This window comes from Orcinus orca, chromosome 1 (assembly GCF_937001465.1).
Source record: "Orcinus orca chromosome 1, mOrcOrc1.1, whole genome shotgun sequence".
NCBI lineage: Eukaryota > Metazoa > Chordata > Mammalia > Artiodactyla > Delphinidae > Orcinus > Orcinus orca.
In genome coordinates this window covers 44661484-44681873 of record NC_064559.1, presented here as the reverse complement: position 1 = coordinate 44681873, position 20390 = coordinate 44661484, and the positions used below count along the sequence as shown (strand labels likewise).

Here is a 20390-nt window from a genome sequence, read left to right as displayed (position 1 = left end):
TTCCAAATTTTAGAATAAAACTATATGTTTGAAATGAAATGTTAAAAGGTTTATCATAAAATATTATCAACGTTGTTCACAAAATCGTCATTAAAACTTTTATTTATTATACAGCTAAAATACCACAATTCAAACATTAATTAAGGTTATTTCTCTCTTATTTTTAGAGATTTTTTAAAATCTTATCTAGATATTATGTTGGGAAAAATCTTACATTTAGTTTACTATTTTGTTTATATGGATTTTGTTTATACAGATTAAAATTCGAGCATTTTAGAATAATCCCTCAACCTAAAATGAGAAAAAGTTAGTGTATTACTTTTGTGCCTATTGCTTCACCTTGCAGACCATCTTTTGAAAACAAGAGAAATAAGATGAAGAAATTCCCCTCATTTTTTTACTTCAAAATAGTTGTATACCTGTGGAAACTAATTCTGGAGAAGCTACTCATTAGTTACATGACTTCTTTCCTGTTTACTTTTGTGTTTATATTATTTACTGTGACATACACCATCTGGAATTAGAAATCAAGACATGAGTTCATTTAGGCCAGAGTTCAAAACACCAACATCCAAATATTTGTACATTATAAATTGCATCTGTGTGATGATTAACTCATTCACAGGTTGGGAAACCATGTAAACTTTAATTTACGGGAGGATGTTCTTTCATAGGGGCATTCATCAAACTTTCTATGACGTTTTAGTAGATATTAATAAATCGGGTTCAAGTTCAAATAAATTTGGAAAAACTTAACAACTCCATCCCCCTCTTCACAATGCCATGGGATACCCTAATGAGTTTGAGAAATCCTACTTAAAGATGCCTTAAGTATAGTACTTTAAAAGCAGCTTCACTTGCATTTGAATCCCAGCTGTGTCATTTATTAGCTGGACAGTCCTGAGCCATTACTTAGCGTAACCTCGGCTAACAACAATAGAAAAGTAGAGTGAAACTAAAAACTAGCAACCTGATCCTGATGGACCTGTAGGTTAGTGAGGAAGCAACAATCTTCATTGTTTACTCCAATGGTTGACTTATAAAATAGAAACAACTGTTACCTATCTTATAGAGTTACTGTCAGAATTAAGTAGCATCTCCACTAAAAAGTACTATTAGTCCAAGGCATAGTAAGGAAAATAGGGAACATGCATTATAATTTGTTATTATTTTAAGTTGTTGAATCTTGTGTTTCTCAAACCTATTCGATCATGGAACTCTTAATTTGTATATAGAATATCTGTTAATATCTTGCAAAACTATTTTTTTTTTACAACACAATTAAGAAACATTGCTTCCTGTCAGTTTATATGGAAGGTTGGAACCATGGTGTTTAGCTACATGCCAGAGCTGGGAATTGGTCCACATGATGATTTTTCTCTCAAATGTAATCTTGGATTTAAAACAGGAAAAAGGAGACTATCAGTTTCATGATGAGAAGGGGGAACTCAAACAGAATAGGAAAGAAATAGTCTGTTTCTGGTTAATCTTTTAGCTAAAATTTAAAGCATCAGTTTATAAAACCAGAGAAAAATATTTGTGAATTATCATTGTACTTTATTATTTTAGGGAAAATCATGTCACTGTAAAAAAAATTCCCATTAATGTGTTTTTAATTTTTTATGCTTAATTGTGATAAAATACACATATCAATGTGGTTTTCATGATTGATAGATGCATGTGTAGATTGCCTCTATACATTGTAGTTATTGCTTTTTTTTTAAGATTTTTTTTTTGATGGACCATTTTTTTAAAGTCTTTATTGAATTTGTTACAACACTGCTTCTGTTCTGTGTTTTGGTGTTTTGGCTGTGAGGCATATGGGATCTTAGCTCCCCTCCCAGGGATGGAACCTGCACCCACTGCATTGGAAGGCAAAGTCTTAACCACTGGACCACCAGGGAAATCCCCAGTTATTGTTTTTTAAATTACCCATTTCAAACCCTTTTAGTCTTATGGCTGTGCCACCTTCTGAAGTAACAGTGTGACACTGTGTAGGGTTTAGACTTCCTGGACCTGGCTTGGAAACTTGACTCTCACAGTGTGAAACTGAACCTCTTAGGGCCTCATTTCCTTATCTTTAAAATGATACTAATAATACGTCCTTTGTCTTCTGAGGAGTTTTCTAAGGATGATAAATCTTACATATGAAATTTCTAATAGATTGTAGATACTCAAAATAAAGCTGCTTTTAGGAGAAATAAAAGTACCCAAATATAAATTTCTAGCTTATTAGTAAAATATTTTAAAACTAATATAAGATAAAGATTCATAATTTTTCACCTCTTTAAAAAGCTCACATATGTAATTTTTAAACAATAAAAATTTCAGAGGAATAGATGTTACAGTTGGGTTTGATTATATATATATATTATATATATATATATATTTCAATTTTATAATTCTTAAGTTTCAGGTTCTGTGATAGATAGATATTTAGAATTCTGGCTGGTGGCAAAGTTCATTGTCACTACATAGATACTTGATAAGAAAATAGAATTAACCTGAAGATAATTATTTAAAGAATGGTATCTCTGCTCTCTCCTTTTTGGCCTAGGCATTCACCCTGGACATAGCAAGACTTTTTTTTTCTTTTTTAACTTGACCTGCCTTTTCATTCAGTTACATGACCTTATTCTTGTCTAACATTGTTTAGACCCCATTGTTTCTTGGTTTTCTTTTTTAGCATATGCTAAAAAAGAAAGACCGTTTTTTCACATCTTCCTACTTTCCTTCAGTACACATCACCTCAGATGTAAACTCTTTTCCACTTTATTTACAAACATCACTAGTAAATGTTTCTAACATTCCTATGTTATTCAGTATTTTAGAGATGAGAAATTTTTATAGATATGAGAGAAGAAAACAGTGACTGTTAACTAGAGAAACTTGTAAGGATATTAATGTTTTCTTAAGTAACTAAACCAAAGTCTAATTGAGAACTGTTTCAATTCACATTGAATAAGCGTCCTGGCTAATTGTCTCATTGGTGTTTTAGTTTCAGCTTCTAGTGATGATGAGGACTGTGGATTTTAATCAGACATTAAGAATTTAAAGATTTACTTTCCTCTTTGATCTCTTGCTCTTACAATGTAGTGATAAAATCGACTGTGAGAGAATTATAATCAGCATCATTCTTATTTAGAAATATATGGAGGGAATTAACATGTGATGGGTTTCTATCATGTACGAAACATTTTCCTGGGTAATAGGTATTAACTACATTTTATAGGTGATTTTATAAACACAGGTTGCTCTGATCCTCTAGTTTTTGTTGTTTCCTCTATGGAAATGCTCACCAATGGAATTTAAAATCTGGCTCAGAGGTCATAATGCATGTCTAGCATGAGCACCTTCACTCTATCCTACTGTAATAAACCTCCCTCTTGAGCTTTGCTGCCCTTCTTTCTAACAGAACAAGTGGGAACAGGTGTGAGGACAAGGGGACAGAACAAAATAATTGCATGTCATTTCATTCAGCTCAAATCAATTTAATTCTGATCACATTTCTTTCTCCTAGGAAGAGGAATAGAATCTCCACACATACATGTGAACGGCAACATGTTATCAATACTATTTGTTCATAAAACTAATGATTTCTAGCCCCTGCTTTCCTTCAGATCCCTTGCCATCTCATCCTACTCTCCTCTTAAGTTGTGGCCACACTGTACTTCTTCAAACATACCACTCCTTACTCTGCCTTGGGGCCTTTGCTCTAGTTCTTCCCTCTCCCTGGAAAAAAATACCACCGCCTCCAAATCCTTAGATGGCCAATTCTCTCTTACGAATCTGGTCTCAAAGTCTTCTCAGAGAGGTCTCTCCTGACTACCTACCTGAAGTTCCTCCTTATCCCATTACCCTCTATTATTTCCTTCATTGCATTTATCACTGCCCGAACCATCTTTTAATATATTTGTTGACTGATTTACCAGCAGTGTGCTCTATTGGAGCAGAGTTTGCATCTCTCTTGTTCAGCACCTGGAGGAGGGCCTGAAGAGTAGCAGACAATGCATGTTTGCTGAATGTGTCAGCTGGATTATTCTCTTAGACTCCCATCACCTAGAGAGATGCTGTGTGGGATCCCTTCAGACTCTGCCACTCCCAAGTTGTGTCATTTTAGAGATGAATTTAATGTATTTCATCCTCCATTTCTAGATATCCTCTATCTCACGTCTGTTCTAAGACTTAAGCAAGATAATGCACGAGGAAATGTTTTTAAACAGTAAAGATCTATGTAATGGGAAGTAATGCTACGACAGGGATCGTGGCGCACAGGGTAGAGTTACTACTAGGGCCTGAGCCTTGCTTGCACTTTCCATGTATCATCCCACTTAATCCTCACAGCAGCCTTGTTGATAGAATCTTTTATTCTGATATTACAGAGGAAGAAACCAGAAGTCTCCAAGCCCTGAGGGCCTAACCATAGGGAATTCGTCTCACACGTTTACATAACAAATACTTTTAATATCCTAAATAATGTTAAATGATTGTTTACTTCATTCTTTTCTTTTCTGTCCTTTTTAAAGATCCTGATGAATTTGAGCGGATATATGAGCCTCTGGATGTCAAAAGTAAAAAGATTCATGTGGTGGACAGTGGCCTCACATTTAACCTGCCGTACCCCTTGATCCTGAGACCTCAAAGAGGAGTTGATCTCGTCATCTCCTTTGACTTTTCTGCAAGGCCAAGTGACTCCAGTCCTCCCTTCAAGGTAAGGAGAATTTATGTCGCATTCCATTATCTGCCACATTCTTTTGCATTGCCTTGTAGCTACCTTAGTCCTCCCAATTTCTTATCCCTTTAGCCTATTTTCTACATTATTTTCAGTAATATTTCCAAAACACAGATGTGATTCAGTCTCTTCCCTGCTTAAAAAAACTCTTAAATGACTTCCCATGACCCTTGTTCAAGTTCATAGTCCTGAGCAGGACAAGAATGTTGCACCATATCTAAAGTTCATGAAGAAAATTAGGCTGAAATTTAGGAGTTAGCAGGTGAAAGATAAGTAAAACGGTGCACGGGGAGTGTATACTATGAGAAGAGAAGAGGACATAAAATAGTATCTTGATGATTCAACAATAATATCAGGGGAAAAGGACAAAAACCAAGGAAATGTGCAGTGTTATAAAACCAAGTCAAGATATTTAACAACAGGAAGTCTGTGGTGAAAAGCAGTTTCAATAGGGTTGAGAGGGCAGAAGTCATACTGCAGTAATTGGAGGGTTAAGTGGAAGTTAAGAAAATGGAGACAATTCTATAAACTGTTCAGGGAAGAAGGAGATGGACTATATCTGCAAGAGGATGTGGAGAATAAGAAAATTGTGTGTGTGGAGGGGTGCGTCGGAGGTACTTCGAGTGTGTTTAAATGTTTCGATGGTTAGGACTCATGAATGAAGAAATGTTATTGGAGAATGGACAGATGACATACATGATAGAGTTACACCCCTGGGAAGGTTACAGGGGTAGGGAGTGGAAGGGAGATACAAAAATACAGGTGGAGAGGAGTCTGGAAATGTCCGTATTGGGACAAAAGAGAAGGGGGGAAATTATGGCTGTGGATGGAGGTTAGCTGTTAGGCACTGAGAAGGGAAGATGGGAAAGTACTCACTTGATAACTTCTAACTTTTAGAATAATTAGGAGTCAGCATTATCTTTTGAGGGTGAGAGAATGGAGGAAGTGGAGTCTGCCTATATGAAGAAACGAGGAAAAGTTCTGACTAGGGCAATGTAGAATGATTGCTGGGCAGCACTCAAGTGAGACCACGAATGTTATTTGTTCCTTTTGCCTCAAACTTTCTTTAGATGCAGCTCACATGTTACCTTTCTTGACCTCCACAGGTATAGTTTTAGTACAAAGGACTTAGTCAATTCTTCTAACACAGCGATTTTCATGTTCTACTGTCCATATTTGTTTACATCATATTGCTTCCACTGTCTGTGAACTCCTTGGGGACTAGAACACTCATTGTGTGTGTGTGTGTGTGTGTGTGTGTGTGTGTTTTAATCATTTGGTTCTAATTGCTTTGTAAGTGCTAGCCCAAATTATGAGTATGTAGGACAGTTTTTGTGGGTGAATGAATGAAATGCTGTAATAGATATGAAGTTATTGTTCCCATTTCATAGATTAAGAAATGGAAACTCACAGAAATTAAGTGAAATAGTTCATGATCTCCCAGCCAGGAAGAGTCAGTGATAACCCAGGTCCTCGGACATCTGTTTTCCTTTATATTGTACATGATTAAACTGTTCTTAAGACTAATAATGGTTATAACTCTTTAATATATATATAAACCTCATATTTTATTTTTATTTGTTTATTTTTTAAAAATTTTTTGGCCATGCCGCAGGGCATGTGGGATCTTAATTCCCTGACCAGTGATCGAACCCACGCTCCCTGCAGTGGAAGTGCAGAGTCTTAACCACTGAATGGCCCGGGGAGTCCCCTAAACCTCATATTTTAAAAGTGCTTTCATAGTTTACCTTTTTTGAGGCAGTTAGTGGTATTCAGACAAAGAAACAAGGATTGATGAGATAAGAAATCTCATCACATCAACAAATTAAATAAGATAATGGGTGAAAAGAGCATAGCTCAGGATCTGGCTAGGAAAGTGGTAGTTAAGAAGTAGTCAAGTTGGACCAAATTCTAAGGCTCCAGAATGAAAATGTAATGTTCTTCTCTTTTCACTAGCTGCCTCCTTTGTACACCCCTGCGCTGTGTGCTCTGTGCTGTGCACAGCAGTTAATGGTAACACATAGTTTTTTTTTTTATAACTATGTAATATCTTTGTTTATTTTTTAAATTTATTTTTATTTATTTATTTTATTTTTGGCTGCATTGGGTCTTCTTTGTTGAGCACGGGCTTTCTCTAGTTGCGGCGAGCAGGGGCTACTCTTCATTGCGGTGCACGGGCTTCTCATTGCAGTGGCTTCTCTTGTTGCAGAGCACGGGCTCTAGGTGCGCAGTCATCAGTAGTTGTGGCACGAGGGCTCAGTAGTTGTGGCTCGCAGGCTGTAGAGCGCAGGCTCAGTAGTTGTGTTGCATGGGCCTAGTTGCTCCGCAGCATGTGGGAATCTTCCCGGACCAGGGCTCGAACCTGTTTCCCCTGCATTGGCAGGCGGATTCTTAACCACTGAGCCACCAAGGAAGCCCAAAATACGGTTCTTGATCTTGATAAAATTTTAGCTTTTGGTAGGGGGGGAAGACTTTTATACACAAAGTCATTTGGAAGGAAGTTAAGTAACTTATTGTTAAATAGTTACTTGGGTTTATATAACTAGGTGTATTCTAGGAGATCCATACAAAAATAGATTGGTGTGTCCTGGAGTAGATGAACAGGGAAATAAATGAAATAGGATGAAAATGGCACAGAAATGGCAATGAGCACATCTGAGGAGTGATCTGATTAGAGTGATAGATATTACACTCCCGTTAGGAATTTACAGTTGGATGATAGCCAACAGACAATCAATGAAGCGTTTCCAACAGACAAATGACTTCATGAAATTGGAATTTTAGCATGATTAATATGATAATGGAAAGTAGGATGAATTGGAGGATGGAGAACAAAAGATTAAAATTAAGAGAGATTTACTGTAATGCAAGCATAGGACAGTGAAGTACTGAACCAGGGCAGGTGACTGTGAAAACCAAGAGCAGGATTTGATGACCCATGAGCAGCAATGGCAGGTTCGTTTCAATGGATGACGCTACCATGATAGTTTAGAAGCTCATTCTCGTGGTAAGAGAAGCTGATTATTCATTTCACCAATGGGAGTGTAAAATGTCAAAGCCATCATTTTATATATGAATCAGAGCTCCACTACATCAATGAACTGATATTGGAAGAAGGTTTTAGAATATTACTTTGTACCTCTAAAAAGAACCATTGTACTTTGTCTAGTTTTTAAACACACTTTGATTCACTATTTCCAATTAAGAAGAATACTTGTAAAAAATTTGGAAATTTGGAATATACATCAAGTGCTTCTGCTATTCATAGACAATGGCTACTGATACTTTGGTTTTTACTTTTTTTCTCTCTTCACTGTGTGCGTGCGTGCATGTGTGTGTGTTTATCAACACTAGGGTCATATATTTTTGCTTCTTTCTACTTAAAGTTACATTGTGAGCATTTTACTATGCCATTAAATATTTTAAAAAACATAATTTTAAGCACAGCATGATATCTTTATATGTGGTTATGCATGAATTTATTTAACAATGCTCTCTTTTCACCGTTTAGGTTATTGCTATCTTGTCACCTTTTTCCTCTAATGATCATCCTTGTGCATGAGTCTTTAATCACACTTTTTATTATTTCTTTAGTTGGCTTCTTAGATATGCATTAGTTAAGATTTTTAATAAGTATTTCCAGATCACTTTCCAAAAAAGCTGCACCATTTTACATTACTATATTAGATTGTACATACAAGCCCTTGTTTTACACAGCTTTGCTGGCATGAAAAAAATATTACAGCTGTGCATGCTAATAGATGTGCTTTAGAATTATTTTGTCAGTTCCTTACATCCTACCCCTCTTCCTCATATATGAATATGTACTTTATCCTTTAACTGTTGGTTAAATTGGTTATTAGTTAATATATCCTTTAACCAATAACAATTGGTTATTGGTTAATATATCCCTTAACTAACCTTTAACTATCCTTTGACTACTGGTTTAGTATAGCATGAAGCCTATAATTCTGGAATGAATCAGAGACTTAATATAAAGGAAATTGCAATATATTATATGTAATACATTTTTTCCTCCAAAAATGAATTTCAGGAAATTCAAAGTGAACAAAATGAACTTTTCAGGCTCATTTGGAATACTGAAAATGATTTTTTTAAACTTATGAGTGTCGTTATATAGAGTGTCATTATAATAATATTCATTTCAATATGGATCTAAAAGATTACTCATCTATAATTTTTAAATTAATAAAAATATACTATTAATGCTAAAGTAGAATAGTTATTTTAGGTATAATATTATAAGGTTTAAAAATTGAATCTACATCAAAGTTTTTGATAGAAGGGGAGAAGCTCCAATGCAATACCTGGATATAAGCAATATGATTTTATTAAGGTGATTAAATAGTGAATAATTTTCTATTTTTGAGACTAAAATATCGATACCATTTGAAATTAAAGAGTAGAGCAAAAAATTAGAACCGTTAACTTTATTTCATAAGCATTTCATAAGTATAGTTAAATCTCAGATTTTGTCAGGGAGATAGAGAATGATGGATATCATGGCTTTTGATAAAGGCAACAAAGTTCATATTGTATTTTATAACTGGCCTTGAAAGGTCATGACGTCAATGTCAGTGATACTGGAGTTTTTTTTGTTTTTTTCTTAGATTAGTGGGCACACACCCTAATAATAGTCCAAATATAAAGAACCTCATGACTCTAAATAGTGTTATTAAATGATTTAAGAAAAACAGCTCCGTGATTCATTTTGTCAAGTTTCTTTCTGTTAACCATTTAGTAACTTAGATATATGCTATCCAAATTCATTTTACCAGTAGGATCCATCCAGGGAAAATTTTAATAGGATTTATCTTTAATTTTGATCATAAAAATAAGCCAGGGTCTTCATATTCAAGTCTGCAAAATAAACAGACTAAATTTAAGGGGGAAATAATTTTGGATGTCTTGAGGAGAAAACAAGGAATATAGGGAAATTTAGTTTACTACTGGAGAGTTTTTTCCTTTACCTTACAAAATTTTGTGAAGAATAATAGATTTGGGTTGCTATGCCATAAATTGTTATTTTATATTATGTTGCTGTATATTGGACATAAGTCTCACTGTTTTTCAGGCCTTTTAAAATGCTCAATGTCCAGAAGCCAGAACTATGCGTTCATTCTCTTAAAAGAGAAAGAAAGGGGAATTCCCTGGCAGTCCAGTGGTTAGGATGCCGCACTCTCACTGCCGAGGGCCCAGGTTCGATCCCTGGTCGGGGAACTAAGATCCCACAAGCTGTGTGGCACAGCCAAAAAAATAAAATAAAATAATAAATAAATAAAAATAAAAGGAAAGAAGGAAGGAGAGGAGGCAATGAAGGAAGGAGAAAAAGAAGAGAGAAGCAAGGAAAATTTTAAATGAGCCAGTCTTTACAAATTATGGAAGCAATATATCTAAATTAACTTTATCTCCCTATATTTTCATTCAAGGTCAAAATTTCATTTACCCACAAATAACACAGAAAAAGAATCTGTATTTTTCCACACTAACTTGATTTATTTATTGACCTTATGGCATGATCCTTGGTTTAGAACCTCTGTATATGATGTACTTATGGTTTTTAGGTTGGATGAAACCAGCATGGCCAAACCAATCCAAGTGTTAGCTCTGTGGGCATCAGTCCACCATGTCAGATGAAAGGAACTGCATGTTATTAAATGAAGCATTTACAGATTTACCTCTTGTGTTAGTTTCCTGGGGCTGCAGTAACAAATTACCACAAACATGGTGGCTTAAAACAACAGGAGTGTATTCTCTCACAGTTCTGGAGGCAAGAAATTGAGATCAAGGTGTCCTCAGGGCCACACTCGCTCCAAAAGCTATGCAGGAGAATTCTTCCTTGCCTTTTCCAGTTTCTAGTAACTCCAGGCTTTCCTTGGCTTGTGGCTGTATAACTCCAATCTCAGCCCCTGTCTTCCTATGGCCTTCTCCTCTGCGTGTGTGTTCTTGTAAGAACATGTGTCTTTGGATTTATGGCTCACCCAGCTAATCCACAATGATCTCATCTCCATACCCTTAATTACATTTGCAAAAACCCCTTCTCCAAATGAGGTTGCATTCACAGGTCTTGGGGGTTGAGGGCATGGACTTGTCTTTTGGAGGGCCACCATTCAACCCATTACACCTGTATTGGTTGTGGAGGATCAGATGCCTTGTGATAAGGAGATATACCCAACATTAATTTCTCCTTACATATTTTGGTGAATGTATAGTAACCTCTTAGTGAAAAAGAACTAAGGAGAAGTACAAAGTGCTCTGTAAATTCTATACACTGTTAGATATAGAAAATTATTTCATGTCTATTGCATTATAAAGCTCTTGGAACCTAATATAATACATTTTTTGGAAGTGGGAATGACCATAACCACAAAATAATGAATTCTAAATTGTTGTTTATATTCATTGTATCTTATACAATTGTTGCTTCAATAATTTTTAAAAATTCTGTAAATTTATTTACACAATTATACTCCATACCTCTCCCCAATCTAAAAATAGATTTTGAATAATGATAAATATCTTAGAAAACACATAGTCTAGGTTTATACAGGAAAAAAACCCCTCATTTCCTCTAGAGAAAAGCTAATTTATTATACATATATAAATTTAATTTAAGTATATATTTATTTACATATATAAATAAATAAAATGGCATATATATGCCATTAACACTATCGTTTGAATATATTTCTATGTTATTTAGATTGTTCTTCCTATCTTTCAAGATGTTTTAGTACTTAAAAATGAGCACAAATATCTTACAAAGTATCACTTGGAAGGACACTATCAAGTTTTTATCTCCACAGAAAATCATTTTAGTTAGTACTACGTGAATTTACCATGAATTAGCCTGTGGAAATCTGAACTGTCTGAGGTGTCAAACAATAACCAAAATGGATGGTTAGAACACAGTTCTGGCATATTGCTGTAATTTGTGGAGCAGCAATTTTTTTGCTCACTGCATTCTTCTAAAATACTCTTTTCAAACTCGTCTGCTCTACTTATAGTTGTGTCATTGTTTCTTAGCCATTACAGACAGAGAAACAAGACATCAGAGAGGAGATGGCTTTTCCATCCTGTAATCACTGCCTTTATAGTCATCAGTTTTTAATCTTTTCCATGTCAGGATCATATAAGGAAAGGGAAAGTTTCCATCACTTCCTGATTCCAGCGTAAAATATTTATCTAAAAATAGCTCGGTCTTTTACCTCACACAATTCCCCTTTTCCTCTTTCTCCACCATCCACACATCACTGGTCATACCCTTGAGTCATGTTTGGAAACACTAGAAAGCTCCTTCTTTTCCTTGTTCTCACGCAATTCCACAGCGTGAACTTTTAGTTTTATTTTGATGTTGAATAATCCTTAATGAATAACTGGGAACAGTGCTAGACAAGAAGTAACAGGCTGAATAATTCAACTGAACAGGAAGAAAAATGATTTAGAGATAAAAGTTTTCTCAAGTTTCTAACAAGCAATTATTCATATATATGTATGGGATTTTCTGTAAAATATAATCACATTTAGCTTAACAGTTCATGAAACAAATGCTTTAATATAAATCAAATCCTTTGTTCTCCCAGATTTTTATTTCTCAGTAAATGGCATTGAGAGAGTCGATCAACTTAAAATTCACGACATTCTAGAAGCATCAGGAACAGTGAAAGTTCAATGAAAAACATATTTTTCTCTGAATTTAAGGTGCTATTTTATTTTTTTATTTATTTTTAACATCTTTATTGGAGTATAATTGCTTTACAATGGTGTATTAGTTTCTGCTTTATAACAAAGTGAATCAGCCCTCTTGCGTCTCCCTCCCACCCTCCCTATCCCACCCCTCTAGGTGGTCACAAAGCATAAGGTGCTATTTTAAAGTACTTGTTTTCTTAAATATAAATTACTGAGTTTTTAAAAATACATGATCTCATTTAATCCTCACAGCAATGTTCAGGAAGATAATAGTGCTAACTTTATTTTACAACTCATTTATGTATATATGAGTTGCTGAGAAATAAGAAACAGCTGAAATGTAGATAAAATGGGATTGGGAGCCTGCTATTTCAAGGATAGTACACAACCTGGTCCATGTGCGTTTGTTGTTCCTTATGATCCCTATGGTGCCATTAGGAGAGCATCACTGCATAATTCCTCCCACAAAATAATTTCTTCCCTGTTTAGCTGTAGTGATAAGCGGTTTGTCTCAGATCACCGAGCTTGCAAGTCAAGATGTGCTGGGCCTTTCAGGCTGCACAGCCCAGGCATGAAGCCATCCATCATGTTCCCTGCCTCTTCCATACTGCACTATCATATCTATTTTTTATATTTCCCATTGATTTATAATCCCTAAGTATCCAAGGACAGCCTCTCTCTTACGCCTAGAATATAGGTGCTCAATTATAACGTTGAATGAATTAATAAGCACTCTGAGGAAATAGTCCAGGTATACTGCAAAATCTCATGGCAAATAAATACTTTTTTCATAGCATTTGCCACAGTTTTAAACCTGAAATGTTATTTGATTACTACCAGGCTATGTACATCCCATAAGAACAAGAGTTTCACTCAGTGTTATGTCCCCACCTCCTAGCATGGAACTTAGATTGGCAACTAATGATTATCATTGAATGAATCAATGTGATTACAAGGGTAGTTAAAAAACTTAAGATGATAGTGATCATTTCTCTAAAACTTCCCTCCTTTAGGGATTTCCCCAATACCATTGCTATCTCTCTTCCTTTTTCCTCTTTTCTTTCTTCACTTTTCCCCTTCCATCTCTTTTCTTCTCTTTACTGGCATTTATTTGTCAAATAGTTGCATAGCATGAAATGACAGGCATGGTTCTAAATACTGCACTCATTAATTTATTTAATTCTAACAGCAGTCTTATGAAATATGTACTATCATTGCCATCTTTACTTTATATTTGAGGATATTGGGTGTGGAGACATTAAGGAACATGCCCAAAGTCCCAGAGCTTGCACTTTAACTCAGGCAATCTGGCCCCGGAGTTGGTGCTTTTCCCACTACCACAGTCTGCTTCTTATTTGTCCTTTTTGCCCTTCAGCTGCATTTCAGTAGAAATAAGCTCTATTCGCTGCATCTCTCTGTATTGATTTATGTTCTTTAGTTTAAATGTAATTATTTTTTGTGCTTACCCATTGTGCTAGTCAGCCTTGAGGCAGAAACAAACCTGAAACCTCAGTAGTCGACAGCAACCTTGTATTTCTTGGGCACGTTACCTGTCAGTGGATGCAAATGAGCTCTGTGGCTGTGTGCCAGGTGTCTTCTCATTCCAGTAAGGATGTATAAGCCTTTTATCCGGAAGGAAGTTCATATGTGGAAGCAATGACAATCTGCTACGCCCATTAACTAACTCTTGGTTCCTCTGTATGGCCAATTCTTGGCCACTGCACATAGAATAACAAATGATGCCAGAAGCTCAGCTTCTTTTCATAAACAAAAGCAAAAAAAAGAAAAGAAAAAAAAAGCTAATTCAGGGCAACTCAATGTTTTTGCATTCAGAAAATGTATTAATTTTTAATCAGTTTTGTGGAGAAGATGCAGGTAAAAAATCAGTAACAGAGTGCTCCTCATTCTGCTTCAACAAATTCTTTTTGACTCTGAAGGGTTAAAAAGCATTCACTTGGCTTATAAATGCCCAGAACTCATAATATATGCTTATTTCTCTAGCAATTGCATCGACGTAATATCATTCAGTTCAGTTCATTAATAATTTTTCAATGCCTCCTATGGAACTAGCCCTATACAAAAAGTTGACAAAATAATAGTGAGTTTGTTTATGGAGTCATTTTATATATTTTGAGATTGATAAGCTTCTTAAGAACAGGGTCATTTTTCATCCTAGCAAGGAGCATACTGCTAGCACACAGTAGACACCTAACTAATATTGAATAATGTGCAGACCAACTGAACAAATGATCTTTCCCTCTCTTCCATAGGAACTTCTGCTTGCAGAAAAGTGGGCTAAAATGAATAAGCTCCCCTTTCCAAAGATCGATCCTTATGTGTTTGATCGAGAAGGACTGAAGGAATGCTATGTCTTTAAACCCAAGAATCCTGATGTTGAGAAAGATTGCCCAACTATCATCCATTTTGTTCTGGCCAACATCAACTTCAGAAAGTACAAGGCTCCAGGTACATTGGGAGTTATATTCTGTAAAGTAGCAATCTGATAAAGACTAACATTAAGCTGGTTCATGCTGACACTGCCATACCAGCTATTACAACATTGAACACTTCCCTTACCTTGATAAATGGCTACTATCCTGAGACCTCGAGTACTCCCCCTCTTTCTTAGCCCAAGATCCCCTGGCTCCTCATTATTCAGAAACTGAAGGGTGAACAACAAGCTCAGTAAAAATCTCTGGGGCTTTACTCCACAACCTCAGATTGTATTTGTTCTGATTGAATGGTACCCTTGTCATAGGCATTGTTAAATATTTTAAATACTACCCTTGTAAGGGAGGCTTTGTTTCAGAACAAATCATGCAAAAAATTCTGGGAATGTTAACTGGCCATAAAAATTAATGTTATCTAGCAGTACGATATGGCTAGTAATTTCAGCTTGCCATGTTATATTCCATAAAAAAAAAAGAGAATCAAATTTAAGGCATTTTGTTTTGCCACATCCAGAGGAGTCTATAGACTCTTCTGTATCCTGGAAGATACTGATTAACAAAAGGAGATCTAGAGATTGACAGGCAAGATGCTAAATGCCTCAAAATCATATTATTTTAGGACCAGAAAATGTAGCTGTGAAAGGACAGACAAAAAATAGTCATGGAGAAGACAGTGATCTTCTTCTAGATAGTGGAGGGAGTCAGAGAAAAAAATCAAGAGAGGTGGAGATTATCATGTCATACTTCAACACAAAAGAAGGAAGAATTTGTTGGCATTTTTAGTTATTGAACAGTGGAATACTTAAAACCTAGAAAATTTTGAATTTTCTATCACTATTAATTCTCAAAAATAGGATGTGGAGGGGATTCCTGTGACATGAAGACAATTAATTAATGTTTGGATTTGGATTCTACCAGAAGCAGATTCCAAGCAAAGGGTTCAAGTGAAAATGGTTTATTTGGGTGAACTAGGAAACTTTAGTAAGAGAGCAGGGAACTGATAAAGGGAAGAAAGGCGGACAACAAAAGATGTGTTAGTAAGCTGCTACCACGAGGAGAACCTGATCCTGCTGGGAAACTCTAGGAAATGAAATAGAACCTGTGGTCTGGAATCATCCTTCCCACTTACACAGCAAGCGGCAAGGGAACTGGGGAGTTTATATACCAACACCATAGAGTCTTTGGTTGACTGCTTCCTGGGACAGAGTATTGTCTACTGGAATTTCCAGCCTGATGCTAGTGAGCAAAGCATCCTTGAACAGTAACAGGAAGGAGTAGAAAGCTCTTAGGCACAGAGATGCTGCTATTGGCAACTGGAAGTTGCCCAGTCAGAACACACGAAAATGGTCAAGTCCAGGAAATATAGACAGAGGCCTAATAGTGTATACTAAGGATTATATGACCCCTGAAGGGGCTACCAATGTTGTGTTTATGGCTATTTGTATGTTTTATGCTCTGGATTTTAGAGGTAATTTGTGGTTTTCAAAATAACACCATTTGAGACTCTTATATTAGGTGTTCCAAGAGAAACTAAGGAAGAGAAGGAACTAGCTGATTTTGATATTTTTGATGACCCTGAATCACCATTTTCAACCTTCAACTTTCAATACCCAAATCAAGCATTCAAAAGGCTGCATGATCTGATGTACTTCAATACCCTGAACAACATCGATGTAAGTATCTCCTACAATCATTGACAATGTCAAATACTTCCATATAACATGAACATAGCAATACCTCATTTTAATTCATTAAAAGTAAGGTTTATGAATGACACCCAAACTGTACCATTTTATTTTTCATGAATTATTCTATTAATCTCCAGAAGAACCCCATAAAATTCACAAATAAGAAAACAAATGCCTCCAAATTGGCAGAGCCCACATTTCATAATATTATTTGATTGAAGGATAGTTATCCTCAGCTTCTTTCCCAAAGTATCTAGTGTATTTCTCATATGAAAAAATAAATTTTAATTAGGAAGAAAAGTGATAAAATGGAAATATAAGAGTGAGAAAGTGAGTGTAACCAGAAGTGTAGTTAATCTGCAAAAATAGCATGACTTTTCATGGATACACTCATGCCTTTAAATGTCTTTATTTTTGTGGATCTTAGAAATGTCTCCCAAAGTAGCAGTGTCTCCATTTTTAGCCCTGGAGATATCAAGTATGCTTTGCTTCAGAAATATAAGAAACAAGTCATTCTCTTCAGTATTATTCCAATCACTAGTTTATCTGCTGCTAAAATTCTGTCTCTGTGTAAAATTCTTTAGCTGGTAACTCACCATTTAGGACCACTATTGTGTAATTGGAATCATGTTGGCTTGCGGTTCCACATCATAGTGTCTGACAAATGGTTATCAGTCGTAAAAGCCCAAGTTCATTGGCCTAATCGGATTTTGCACATTAGAAAAAAAGAATAAAAGAAAAAGAAAGAAATCAAATGGAGAGGGAAAGGTATCATGCCTGATTTGTCAGTCTTTTTGGAGACTGTATGAATGGAGTAAAAGAATGTACCGTGCGAATGAGTCTTCCGTGCATATGAGATTTAATTACATTTTGTGATCTAATAGAATACTGGCACATCTAGTTTGCTTGTTTGTTTAGTTTGGTCTGAAACTAGTAATGATCAATTGTGTGCAGTTATAACAGTTACACCATAATACGTTTATTAATCAATGTCTTTAATTTTTGTAAGCATATGAAATTTTTCCCAATAACCTTCAGTTTCTGCAACTCTAAAGTGTTTCTTGTCAGCCTTCATTTGTGAATATGTGATAATTCAAGTAAAACACGCTTAACAACATTTATAGAATATATCATTGTCTAAATAGATTTATTCCTTTTCTTTTATATTATTCAGTGAAAATCAGAAATCCATATGCTACATTGTTTCTGTGGTGATGGTGAAAATTTAAAGAATATTAAGAGAAAATCAGCATTTTAATCTATGATTCATAGGGAGCAAACAGACATTCTCAAAATGGAGTTGTGTTTTATGAAACCTCATGCTGTTAAAATAGAAAAGAGGGCTTCCCTGGTGGCACAGAGGTTGGGAGTCCGCCTGCCGATGCAGGGGACACGGGTTCATGCCCCGATCCGGGAAGATCCTGCATGCCGTGGAGTGGCTGGGCCCGTGAGCCATGGCCGCTGAGCCTGCGCGTCCGGAGCCTGTGCTCCGCAACGGGAGAGGCCCCAACAGTGAGAGGCCTGTGTACCGCAAAAAAAAAAAAAAAGAACTAAGGGTTAATACAGGAGTAATCCTGTATTTCCAGTATGAAGCCAATAAACTCAAAATTGTATTTTGTACTCCTTGGGATGAAATGTATTAAACTTGATCAGTTGTCCTAAAATGGAAAAAAATAGCTTATAGGAATATATAAATACCCTATTGGACTTGGGAAAATAAAAGGACACATACACAAAAGTATATCTGTATATAGACATACATGTATATGTACGTGTGTGTCTATATATATATGTAACTTACACAACTACATTTCTCTCATTGTTTTCAGTTTTGGTTTATGTAAAACCTTGTAAGCTGTTGTCTGTAAAGAATGATATAGTTCTATTTATATATTTTACAAACATTCTTCAAAGTAATTTGTTTGACACATAGATGAAACAGTTAAAGCCTGAACAAAACCAGACTGAATTCCAAAATAACTGTCCTGAGCTCATCAGATACAGATTTTTCACAAGCCGTTTAATTAAGCAGGTTTTAATTGCTCCTAAGAAGTTTTCTGACACAGTACGTAGAAGCAAGGTCATAGACTTTATATCATGTTTAGCTCTTAGATGGGCTATTTGTGTGACTTTGAATAAGCTACTTAAACTTCTTAAGCCTCAGTCTCCTCACCTCTGAAACAGGTGTCACAGCACCTATCATAGTGGCAGCAGTGAATCTTGAATCAGGTGACGTATGAACAGTGCCCTGCAAACAGAAGCTGCTTAATAAATGGGAACCATAACTATGTGTGTCTGTATCCCTTACCACGATGGATACACCTCAAGACCTTTGCAAATGCCCAGAATTAAGAATATAGACAAGTCAATATAGGTAATGGCAGCCTAGGCAGTAAATGCATATATTTTTTGAATGAATGAATGTAGGCTTCCTCTTAAATTATATGACCATTGAGACTTCTGTTCAAGTGATTCTTGGTTGTATATGTGTGTGTGTGTGTGTGTGTGTGTGTGTGTGCCACATACCCAGGTAAGACTTCAGTTTTCACTGACATGTATCTCTCCCTTGATGACTCCCATTCCCTGCTTTTAACCAGGAAAACACATTTTATCAGAATCAAAGCTTCTTGGTAAGTGATGATAAAGAAAGAACAGCCAAACTCTGAGGTAGGATGCTGGGTCACTAGGCTCAATCATGAGCCAAATCGCTCATTTTCGCACGATTCGACGAGAGTAGGTGACTTATTCACGCTGCAGCAACACAACACATGTTTACTTGCCACAGACGGTTGGAATTTTTCACCAACTGTGGACACTGTGTATATAAACTCTTCTAATGCAAAGACATCTGACTGCCAATCCCATGGAGGCAGTTTTCAACTTTGTGGCCACCACCACCGTGGCTTAAGGCAAATTTTCATCTTCAATTCACATTCTGACTTAAATCTTTACTTTGAAAATGTCAACCTGTCTCCGACAGCTCTGTTGCTGTGCTTCTGTTGCTTCATTTTCCCCAGAGATTCTAGCAGCCCTGCTTTGCTGAAGCTAAAGTCCAGTTCATCTTTAGAGAACTTCTGTTTCTGCTCACTTCATGACAGCAGGCTGGGTTTCTCATTAGTGTCGGGTTTCTGCACTTACTCAGTCCTCCCAAATTCCTTTTCACTGAACGTTGCCTAAGTGCTTTTCACAATGGCAGCATTTCATGGGGGTTTTTCTGTGTCTTTTTTTTTTTATTTTAAGAAACCTAATATATAGTGACTTACACTGGTAGACATGTGGTATGTGGAAAATGCAGAGGCTTTCGAGTTAAACCAAATTGGGTACTCAGATTTTTGCTTGTACCTCTTCGCTAGGTGACGTTGGGCATGTTGATTAACCTTTCCAAATTTTACTTTCCTCATTTGTAAAAGGAAACAATGATACAGATTTTTATAGGATTGGGATGAGGATTAAGGAAAAGAATATAATTTAAGAGCTTGGCGCGTACGAGACACTCAGTTGAAGCAGGTAATATGTTAGTGATAATAATTACTATCCGTGTCCAAATTTATCTTCTGCTTTTAATTATAAACTTAAACCCTTTAAAAACAATGACTTGCCTTATTTACCTTGTATCCTCCAGAGGTACTGATCACAATGCCCGACACCTAAAATAAATACGCGACAAAATTTTCATAAGTCATTTAAAAAATGTCATCGACTTACTGGCAGAAACTGTTGAAGAGTTTAATGTAATAGGAGGAACGAGTAGTGAGTGTCAGGATACAGGGCCTGTTGGTGGGAGGCAGATGCCTGACTGTGGAGAATCTC

The 20390-nt window shown here is 36.0% G+C and overlaps 1 protein-coding gene across 9 annotated transcripts in view; it reads left to right on the top strand.

Annotated features, from left to right (window-relative positions):
- PLA2G4A (phospholipase A2 group IVA) overlaps positions 1-20390 on the top strand; it is a 201857-nt gene that overhangs the window by 166659 nt on the left and 14808 nt on the right. For all 9 annotated transcript variants that reach the window (XR_004486206.2, XM_049701605.1, XM_033438003.2 and 6 more), the window contains 3 exons: positions 4527-4711; positions 14713-14908; positions 16408-16565. Coding sequence is in view for 8 of the 9 variants with exons in the window: in XM_049701605.1 (XP_049557562.1) it covers positions 4527-4711; positions 14713-14908; positions 16408-16565 (539 nt within the window). In the remaining variant the exon portion in view is untranslated. The remainder of the gene's footprint in view (positions 1-4526; positions 4712-14712; positions 14909-16407; positions 16566-20390) is intronic.